At 44.9% G+C, this 11480-nt stretch overlaps 1 protein-coding gene across 1 annotated transcript; it reads right to left on the bottom strand.

Moving 5' to 3' along the window:
• Positions 1-6473: 6473 nt before the first annotated feature.
• BTG1 (BTG anti-proliferation factor 1) lies at positions 6474-9387 on the bottom strand. The gene is made up of 2 exons (XM_075151034.1): positions 8974-9387; positions 6474-7761 (listed from the first exon to the last, which is right to left on the bottom strand). The coding sequence occupies exons 1-2, from the start codon at positions 9119-9121 to the stop codon at positions 7397-7399; spliced, it is 513 nt and encodes a 170-aa protein (XP_075007135.1). The 5' UTR covers positions 9122-9387; the 3' UTR covers positions 6474-7396.
• Between the last annotated feature and the right edge of the window lie 2093 nt (positions 9388-11480).

Here is an 11480-nt window from a genome sequence, read left to right on the forward strand (position 1 = left end):
TTAACCTCAACTTCAGTAACTCTACGAATAGTGATTTCAAATTTGAATGACATGCACATATTTTTCAACTGAATAATTGTGGAAACTATCACTTTCGGTATTCAGAGTTAGTGTTCTGCTGTTCATGATGCAGGACTTGTCAGTTCTGCAAGCAACAAGCTTTGAAGATAGTCACAGGAACATTTGGATAAACAATCAAGCAGATACATTTGTTCAGCTGTTCTTCTGAAAAGTACTTACACATTTGCAACATGATTCTTCTCGGTTATATTACAAAAGCTTCACCCTTGTTAAATATATCCAGACAACAAATAAAGTATGATAAATATCATCAAAATTTAGTCTGGTACCTTCATCACACAGAAACTGGTCTTTTACAAACATGGAACTAAATTTATCATTTGCTTTAATGTCATCATGATTCAGACCGATACTGCCATTTCCACTGCCTTATTTTTTCCCTGCTGACCTGAACTCTACAAACAGAACGACCTTACGCTGACTGCAAGCTGGGGAGTTAGATGACAGGCTGTAAATGACAAAGGAAGCAAGCAGTTAGGGGTTAAAAAAGAGATTATTGTAATACAAGCTAAATTTAGAGGTAGAATTGCAAAAGTTGGTTAATATCACTGGTATAACTTTATACCATTAGGTGTACCACACGGGCAGCTTGATTTTATTTTGCAGTTATGATATAGAGCCTGTCACACTTGTAAACAGATTTCTAATTTAGACACTATAGAACTTGAACATTACCAGACAGAAGCAACTGTTCTGATGCACCCATCTAGGGAAGGGTGCTAGGCTCAACCGAAATGGACCTTTTGCTGATTGTTCAGACAACTGCTTACCAGAAACCAGAGAAATCTCTCTCCTGCGTTACAAAGTATTAGCATGAATATACAATTACCATTCTAAGAGTATCTTAGCTTTATTTCATTTCACCCTGCTATTAAATTGATTAAAATGTTGTACATTCCTTTAGACAACTACAATTTGCTTTAAAACTCTACAGAAAATCTTGAAAATCTGCTCAACTGAGTAGCAAATGGACTTGAGCTGCAAATTCACATTCAGAAAATTGAAAGAGAAAAATAGGAATACACGTTCCTGTTAATACCAACGTATTAAGGCATAAAAAGTGAATGAGGAGGATAATTTTCCCCCATCTATGTGAATTTACAATCTTCAGAACACCTGCAGTGACCTGTGAATTAAGTCACAGCAAGCAGGGACTTCAGGATGATCCACTGAAAGAGACTCTAATTAAATATGTGTGTGTATATACATATTTATACAAGAAATGTACATGTGCCCCTGTGTATATACAAATAAAACTTGGTTTAAGCTTCAATGCATGGAAGGAATGTTGTCTTTCAATGTTCTTCTTAAAGTACAAGAAACTCGTTAATTAACCTGTGGCCAGCAGAACTCCAAAGACACCAATTATTACATGTTCTTAGGTTACAAAAAGCAGTAATAATTGAATTTTACAGAACACAGAACAGCGAGGGCACACTGTTGGAATTTCTTAATTGCAGCCAATGTCAGCAGATGATACTATTGGTACTAGAAATCTGCCTTTAAGCTGATCTTGGAGTTAGAAGCTGTACCCAAGCCTTAGCTCCATGTTATAGCCCTTTAGATAAGCGTTGCTGTCTGAAACCCAACCGTGAAAGCTGGGCAGCATCCCCAGCACTGCCCCTGTCGATGGGCATTTCAGACACTGCTGCTCCTTGCATTATTAAAGGCTGCTCCAAGAATGCTGAAGTTCTCCTCCCTTGCGTCCTTACAACGCTAACAGATTCATTTGTTTATCATTTTATTCAGTTATATAATCAGCACATAAAACAATCACGCTGGATTTTACAATGCCCCAGAGAAACTGCAAAGCTAGAGGCCATTTCCTGACATCCACGAGGTAAAAGCATCAAATAAAGCTATACCTCTCCAGAAAACTTTGAGAGGTTGTTACAAGCCATGATGAGACGCTGAGCGGCTGATCACAGGAATCACAAGGTAAAAACACGTCCCTCTGCAAAAACGTACTTGACATTCCCTCAGCCTGGGATTTTTCTCATCCAGTATCATCACAGTCCTATTTCCCTTCCTCGTGTGTTGTCCTGGGTCACTTTCAGTGGAGAAAACCTCCAAACTTGAAGACGAGGCATTTTACTTGTTTTCCTTAGGTGCGAGACGTTTCTCCTCGCCAGCTTTGCAGTCACGGAATTGCAATACTACAAGGGCAAATATCTGCTGTCACGCACGCAGCGTTACTGCTCGTGTGGATTCCTTCCCAGCAGCTGGGAGGAAACGTTCTTGTTTAGACAAAAATATCAAATGGTTAGGAAATAAGGAGTTAGGAAAAGCTGTATACAAGGTTCATGCTTGAGAAACACAAGGGCACAGAAGACTTAGCCACTAAGAAAATTCCACTGGACGTTAAGTTAATATAATTGAGATCTGTTCATTTATGGTAAGTCAGCCATTTTACTGTTGACCTACTTTGTATCAGCAATAATTTGTCACAGTGCATTCTCCAACAGCTACTGAAAGAAAGGTTGAAACCATACATTAAGAGCATAGTGTCAAAGCAACTGATGTTAATTATACCCTGCAATTCTTATGTTGATGAAATTGTCACTGCTAACCATTAATACAGCATTTACTGTCTAAGCCCAGCTTGCTCTACCAACCCTTGAAAGCCACTGAATTAACATCCTGCTTCACAATGTTCACTTTATGCCACATTGGAATGTAAATCTGAAACATGTAAAAATAACCTCTGCTATTACACCAAGAATGTGTAAATATACATTCCTTTTTAGGAGAGCTATTTATCTCCAGTCTATACATGTTTCACTCTTTAAAATAAAAACAGCTTTAATGTTCTTCAGTCAAGTGGCAGCTTTTGCCAATATAAACTATTTTCCCTAAAAATTATGGCATCAAGTAGAGGAAACTTTGGAAAATGTACAGTGCTGCTTGATTTATGGAAATTCAGAAATAAGCTTTACATAGGTACACAAAAAAAGAAAAGCAGCAATTTTCTTCATGTTATTCATTGCTAACCTGCACAATAACAAGAGACCATATTCTCTCAGAATAAGTAAGCAAGGTTAATTAGAAGGACACCTTATGCGGATTTAGTGTTCATGTTCAGTGACATCTGCTTAATTTGGTGACAGAAATGTTTACAAACATCAGCACGAACCAACCACTCCAGGAGCATTAACTGGATTCTTTATGGTTTGCACATCAGTAAACTTTTGTAAGGTCCTATTGCTGCAGTACAGTTCCCCCTGCTTCTAAATCATCTCTCAAGCTCCTCTTTTACCCATTTAAATTCAAGGCGGTCAAGAGCATCCAGGCTTAACAATGTTTAGCCTTCAGAATTGTCATCACTAGCTATGACATGAGACAGCACAACTTGATCTTCTGATCCAAGAAGACTCTTTTTAGTGATGAATAGGAGAGACTTTTTTATCCTATGAACTGATTCAATACGAGATACAACAAAAGCAGAAGCTCGTGATGGTATTTTCATATCAGAAGTGCCCCATGTAGGTTATTTCCAAATTCTCGTGTAGACTGATAGAACAAACCAATAATAAGAAAATCCCGTAGCACGATGAGGCCTGTCATACAGATCTACCAGAAAATCTTTGCAGAGTCAGCAGAAAAGTAGAAAACTAAAATCAGCATTAGCAGTAATTGAATGAAAGCCCTCACATCTCTATTCAGGCCTAAGAATGACCCCAAGACCTACAGGAGGAAAAAGATCATGATCCAAATGACTGCTTAAGCCAGATGTACATCTCCAGAATAAGCAGGAAAAAACCCACCCAACTGCAAAGAGAACAGAACAACAGAGATTCTTACAGGATATATATAATACAACTCTCTGTAGGAGCATCATTACCAAACATGAAATACAAAAGTAAACTCGAGTGCATAGGATCTGATACCACACATAGCAGAGAGGGTGAACAGGCTGTGAGAAAAAGAAACATTTGTTCACCTGGCATAAACTAGAAGGCAATTGTACACTTTATAAAGACATTCACTGAATTGTCAATAAGTCTTAGCAGACTGGTCCGTCAGTCTAAGAAGAGCTGTAACATAAAAGCTGCGTACAGCTGAGCCTGCCCTCAAAACACCAACAGAACAACAGGATTATTCAGTGCTTCACAAGGAATGTCCAGCTAATTTAACTAACGTGCACTGAGCAAGCAGGTCTTGAATGTGCTCTCTCATCTCTAATATTTGTGTTAAAATAAGAGCCTTGCTGGTTTCATAATGGCACCTTAAATGAAATTCAAAAGTGACGAGCATTTAGCTTAGCACACTCTTTGTTCTACCTGCACCAAAACATAGGATTGGCAACAGCCTCCTCTTACAGACATACTCCATTTCTCTCAGGATCCTTCCTATGCCCTGCTGCCACAGTATGCTAAGTACTTTCAAAACCAGACAAGGGCACATTATGTGCACATTGGGGTGCATTTAAATTCCAGCTCGAAGAAATGCCAACAACTCTGAGGATACAGGTTGTACCAATTACTAGTTACAGCTGCAGTTAAAAATTATGCCATGAATGAAAGCACCCTACCGTAAAAGGACTAAAATGTTAACCATCTAAGGGAGCACGCTCATTCTTGGTTCGCTGTCACATGCCAGCCTCGCAGATGGAATACTTGCTGCCTTAAGCTATGCTTAACTTATCAAAAACAAAGTACTGACAGCTGATGCTTTCATAATTTGCATAGCTCGTGTCAAAGACCAACTATACAGCTACCCTTTCTGATGCTGTTCTTACTGTGCAGCAGAAAAGACTATAGGCAGCACCACGATATACCAACCACAGCTCAGTCAGCGGCGAGCTTCATGAAAGTTTAATGTAGCTTTACAGGAAGCCAAGTTCAATGTTTTTCTTTCTATTTGGATATATTTACGCTGTCTGCGGACATGTAACGCAACAGAAATGTCTTTGAGTATTCCTGTTGCTGGAATAAATCTCTTGCTTACAGACTTAACAACTTGAAAGCATCATCTTAAACGTAGTAGAATTTTTAAGGTATCAAGATGTGAACCTAAACTTTGACTGTACGCATGAGTAACACCTGTACTTTAAAGCAAGCTCATTCTGAAGCTTTGGCAATAGATCTATTATTGCCAGATCCAGATATTGAGTAAGGTCTTTAAAGTTCACTGTTTCAGGAGCACTTATGCTTCCACCAGTCTACGCCAGAAAGTCATAGTACTGGAGAAGCCCCAGCAATACTTCAAAGCACTGAATGTTGGCATATATATGCAGATCATGGTAAAAATAGTATCTGTAAAGCTGAACTTTCACAAACACAGTGGGAAAGAAATTGGTAAAAAAAGCTAGACAGTTCAGTTTTACGTTTTGCCTATATACAATAAGTTACATTACAGATCAGAAGACAAAGATTTGGACTGGAAATACAACACATTACTATCGCCACCTTGTAAAAGCTCATAGTTGAGCAGGAGCTGCCACAACGCATGGCAAGCCTGAAGCTCAGTTCTATCCATAGCTAGCAAGCTTAGTTGGCAAGTACTGATTTTTTTTTTTTCTTCAGAGCAACAGTTCTCATAACTGAAGTGACCGAGTTGGGTAGGTCTTTTATTAAACAGTCACAGAACAGAGTACACAGGAGATAAGGAACAGAAAGTTCTTCAGTTTTACTTCAGCACTTTAACAAGTGTAAATAAAGTAGTAAGGAATTTCTCTGGAGTGTAGCTAACCACTGTGCTGTATACAAATGACACTAGTGTGGTGCTTAAGTGAATCACATCTCCACATCATTCATTAACTTTGAATACACATATATAAGTACGGGCTTCTCACTTCGCCTCAACCAACCTTTTAAGTTTGGGAAAAAAGATCTACATACCTTTTGTTGAATTCCATCTTAATGATTTCTAAAGTGAAAGTCTTGCATCTGAAGAAAGCAAAAGGCGAGCAACCTTTCTGTAGAGTGGTTAACCTGCTCTTAAGGCTAAGGGACACTTGTCCCAGAAATTCTTATTGAGCAGGACATCCATGAGGGAAGAACTGAGAACTTGTGAGCAAGTAGGTCAAAATGGACATTTAGGTTTGCTATATCCTTCATCAGGAAGCCAAGTAAACTTTAATCCTCTGGATTTATTCAAGTCATCTTTGGTGGATGTTATTTCTGTACCTTTTCCTCATATCCTCGAATTATTGGCCCTGGAGTTATTTCCACATTGACTGATTTTAAAAGGTTTAAAGTGACATGTACATCGTGTTTCCCTAAACTTCCCACGCATTTATATACGAGGTCTTCGTTAATCCATGTCTGCACCAAGTGTTCCCTAGCATCAGGGTGCCATTGATGTTCTTAAGCCTTTATAGTACCTATTTCATTTCTACTGTGAGACAAAAATAGTTTAACTGATCCTATGTAATCACGACAAGAGATTAATTAAAATGCCAAGATAGGAAACAATTTATTATAGAGAGAAGAAAAATTTCTCATCCAAAATATAGAAATCTGTACAACTTTGCCACAATCAATATACATGAACTGTACAAATTTACACCAGTTCATAATTTACCAAATAAAAGATGACTAACAAAGTTCACAAAATAGATGGTGGTTTGTGGAAAAGACTTTTACCCAATTAAGAACAAGGAAATTACAAACCAGACCTCCACTTTCTAAAAATAAGAAGTTTACTCAGTCTTAGAAAACTACAAGCTAGCAAATGTACAGATAGCTGGCTGGTGCTAACACCACAGTTCAGACAGTGTCTTTATATGGTCTTTTTAAAGCCTGTTGCCATGGCAGATTCTGATCACTTGCTACTTTTGAGGCCAATGTAAATATCTGACCATTTCCCCAGGTCATTCTTACTAGTTTATCTTATGTACATTTATACATATTTGTAAGTGCTAGGTAAAAGTCTGAAAAATAAGATTTCCAGTACTATCGTGTTCATAACAATAAGTCTCGTTACTGAGCTGCCAAAAATGCTAACAATTAATAAATGTAATAGTGCAAATTTACTCTGCAAGACCTACTGCAGAGAATCACTTTGTAAATACAGATTGGGGTTGAAAATTGGTGTAGAAATTAAGTAAGATGTCTTGGAGAAACTGACCCTTCCTAGATCTTCTTCACTCCCTAGCAAGTTGCAATCATTTTGACTCACAGGCTATTAAATCACTGAAAGGTACTGTCCAAACTATGGCACTGTCACTTTAAAGTATACCACTCTAACGTGTGCCAGATCTTCACAGCTGTGACATGGTTTAAATTCCATAATCCATCCCCAGAGGTGCCCACCCAAAGTAAAAACCAAATTTATCCATCCATTTTAAGGTGATCCATCCACAGACTATATCTTAACCTGATACAGTCATCATATTGTAGCTTTTGGAAGGGCTAGTTCTGCCCAAGAGAAGTTCCTCCTTACAGCTTATTCTGCTGTCTACCATTTGCATGTTGGTGTTATTTTGGCTACCTCCTGCTGGTGCAGCTTCATACAGCACACAGATTGAGCCATCCTCTCCAATACGATAGGACACTTCATACGGGTCAACCCATAGAGTGAGTTCGCTTGGAAGAAGCTGGAACAGTTCCTGACTGCTCAATCCAATCCGCTGTGCTGCCTGTCCAATGAGAGGATCCATTTTATGGTTGATCCGGATACATCGGTAACCTGATCCCTTGCATGGCTTTTCTGGGAACCAGTGGTGTTTATAATGTTCTATAAAATGAAAAAAAAAGATTATCCTCCTTAATTCTGTATTCAAACAGATGTACAGTGAACATTGTTCTCTCCCAAATTTCACACCTCAAGATGTTAAGACACTTATTATTTTAGAGTAAGTGACCCGAGAAAGCATTATGGCCTTTATTTTTGCTGATTATTTACATAAGCGCAGGGTCCCTTGGGAAGTACTCACATACAAAGTTATGTTTCACACTACCATAGGCAGAGAACAATGTTTGCCATCTGAAAGGGTGAAATGCAACTTCCTGGCATTCGTAGAAACAAATATTAAAAAGTGATTCCATATATAGCAGAAAAGCGCAAGGGCTTCAAAACTCCACGAACCAAGAAGGAAAAAAAGCACCTTTCCAGCACCCTCTTGAGATCACACCCATGCTTAGTTCCTCGCATTCTAAAAACACCCAAAAATAACTACGGAAGGAGCTGGGCAGCATTTACCGACTGACTCAAGCTGTATTTCACCACTGCTCTTCCCAGCCTGTTTTCCAGGGCGAGATACCGATGACTTCACTTACCTCAGGAGCTTTATCCCACCCAAAACCCTATCGGTCTGAGGCTACTTGTAGCCACTATCAAGCACACCGGGACACAGGCTCGGGATTACAAAACCCAAGGGCAGCGAAGAAACCCTCGGTATTTGATCCTAGCCGAGGTTGTCGGGTGGCTATGAGATGTTTCCAGAAGAAAGGGGAACTGAGACCTATCGTCCACCGCTGAATTTTACTTGACAAAAAAGCAACTTTGGAGCCTTTTTCCTTCTGGAAACGGGGCGGTTCGAGCCCTTGGAGCGGAGCCCAAGTGCGGGCTGCTCGAAAGCTTTGTCTGCGGAGCCCGGGGGGGCTGCCTGCGCGACGCCCGAGCCCCTTTTGTTTACAGCCCGCTCCTGCCGCCCCCACCCGCCGGGGGCCGGCTCGGCACGGCGGGTCCCCGGCAGGGGCGAGCCACGGCCGCGGAACCCCGGTTCGCCCCCCGCACCTGCCCCCGCGGCGGCTCCAGCCCCTCGGAGGGGCCGCTCTTCCCCGTTCCCCCCTCTCCAGCCGCCCGCGGGGCGCGGCGCTGCCGTGGCCGGAGATGCCGCCCGCACGGCCGCCGGCCTGGGCAGGCGGTCCCGCGGCGGACGGGGCAGCGCGGCTCCCCGGGCCGGAGGGGGGAGAGCGGCTCCCGCCGCGCCCGCGCCGCCCTCACCTGCCAGCAGCTCCTGCAGGCTCTGGCTGAAGGTCTGCAGCTGCCGCTCGTTCATCAGCCCCTTGGTCCGCAGGAACTTGGAGATGAAGCCCACGGCCGCGGCGATCTCGCGTATCATGCTGGCCCGGGTGTACAGGGCGGGATGCATGGAGGCGGCGGCGGGCGGCAGCCAGCTCTCCGGGGCGGCCGGCGCTGGGACGGGACGGGGCGCGGGGCGAGCGGCGCGGAACGGGACGGGGCGCGGGGGGCGGCTCTAACTGGGAGAGGAGCGGGCGGCGGAGCCCAGATCACATCCCGGGGGCGGCAGCCTCCGCCTCCTCTTCCTGCGGCAGGGGGGCGGCGGCAGCAGCGGCGGCCGCGGCAGCGCTCCCCGCATCTCCTGCTGCGAGGGGCGAAGGGAGCTGCCCACCGCCCGCCGCCTCTTATAGCCGCCGACGGGCGGAAGTGGCGTCAGGGCGCCGGGGGCGCGCCGCCGCCAATCGAGCGATCGCACCATTGTGACGGTAGGCGGCGGGGCGGGGCCGGCGAATGGGGGGTGACGTAATCGATTGTAAACAAATAGAGCCGGGGCGCGCGACGGTGCGCGGGAGCGCGCGGAGTTCGGCGCAAGGAGTTGTGCGCCGTGCAAGAGCCTCTGCGTGCGCGTAGGGGGAGGGCGCCCGCCCTGCGGGGGGCTCCCGCCCGAGGAGCTGTGCGGCCAGCGGCGCGGAACGGAGCGAGGCGGGCGCCCGTGCGGCGCATCCCCGGGCAGGTCGCGCCCGAGGGAGAGCGGCGCCCGCGATGCGTGGTGGGCCCACCCCTGCGTGGGGGGTGCGCGGCGCGGAGCTGACCAGCGGCACGGCCGCGTTGCGCGGCCGTGCCGGCAGGGCGGAGCGCTGCGGTTTGGGCGGCGAGCGGCGGCCGTGCGCTGTATCTGGGGAGAGCAGAGCCACGTCAGCGGCGGGGGCGGGGGGGGGGCCGGCCGGGCCGGGGGGAAGCGGGAGCGCGCAGGCGGGTGAAGTTCTTTCTCTGCTCTGTCGGTGCGCCTTGCCCCGCGTCGGCTCGGCAGCCGGTCTGTCTGTGCGCCGGGGCATGCTCGTACATGTCTCCGCACGTAAAGCCAGCTGCAGGAGGGGTGCTCAAAGATCAGTGCTTGCTTATCCCCCTAGCCACCAGAGGCGACGTGGCTTTTCCCCTTTTGCCTTCTCTCGGAGCCCCAGGGGTGCCCCAGTGGGACCACTCCTGTACCAGCACCCCGGGGGTCCTGAGCATGGCTTTGTCCTCACATTTGTTTACTGTCGCCTTAAGACCACGTTCGCATCGGCGTCTCCAGGCGGGGTCCTCCACGCAGCACGAAAGCCCTGCCTTTGGGCACCCGGTGGGCCACCACGGGCGCAAGCAAAGCAAAGGGCAACGCTGGTCAGCAGAGGAAGTGTCTTCTCATAGGCCACTGGCCAAACCCAGCCCTGGTTCTTTGAGGACACCCCAGAAATACAACTTCTAGTCTTCCACGCACCACATGCACGCTGCTCAACAGCATCTTCTCCCTTTGGACTGTACAATTAGCCCAACTTTTCTATCACTTGCTTTGAAAGGGGAAAAACCCTGGGTGGACAGGAGGACCGATGTATGCTACTCAGCTAGTGATGGCCAAGAAGAGTGTAAAGCCTCAAGCCTCCCAATGCCGTGTGTCTCCTTTTTTGCAAAGCCAAAGGGGAGATGAAAGAAGCAGCAGAACTCCTTTTCTTTTTTTCTTCTTTTTTTTTGTTAAAAACACAAAGTGTAGCTGCTGTGATAAAAAACTCATTCTTCCCCAAGGGTATATGCCCTGCCCCTATGCAAAGCTGCAAATGAAATACAGCTTGATATTTACTGTACAGTTCTTCCAGTCAAAGATCAGAAATCAGGCCATTAAAGACACAATAATAACACACAATTAAATCCCAAGATTTCCTTTTCAGTAAAAATAATTTGGTAATGAAATATATATATGTGTGAAATAATTTGAATAAAAGATGAAAGTACACCATTTTTGCTTGTCTGGTGTTAGAGATGTACCTGAATTGTGCTTTTGGTCTTTTCTCTGCACTCAGGATCTGTTCTGTATTAGACACTCAGCCTCAAGGGACTCTTTCTTTGACTTTCTATACACAAGAGAGATCTGCAAAACACCTTCAAAAGATAATTCTGACAGCTTAAACTCACAGCTTTACTGCATACTAAAAATGTTGGTGTGGGTTTTAGAGTACAGTCTCATCTATTTTCCCCCCACTAGCCTCTGAATATTACATTAGTGATCACGAGCTGTCCCTCTGTCCTGTGAGAAGGGAGGAGCTGCTGACCTGGCCCCTCCTCTTGCTCCTCCATAGGTGCCAGCCGTCCTTTCTTGTCAGTGCTTCCACAGCATATGTGAGGTATATCCAGAGCTGCCATTTCTGCTCTGTTCATAGGTTGGAATTTGCTGTTCTCTTTCAAACCTCAAAGCAGCAGATGCTTCTCTCCCTCTTCACAACAAGGTCCATCATCCT

This window comes from Calonectris borealis, chromosome 1, assembly GCF_964195595.1.
Source record: "Calonectris borealis chromosome 1, bCalBor7.hap1.2, whole genome shotgun sequence".
Taxonomy (NCBI): Eukaryota; Metazoa; Chordata; class Aves; order Procellariiformes; family Procellariidae; genus Calonectris; species Calonectris borealis.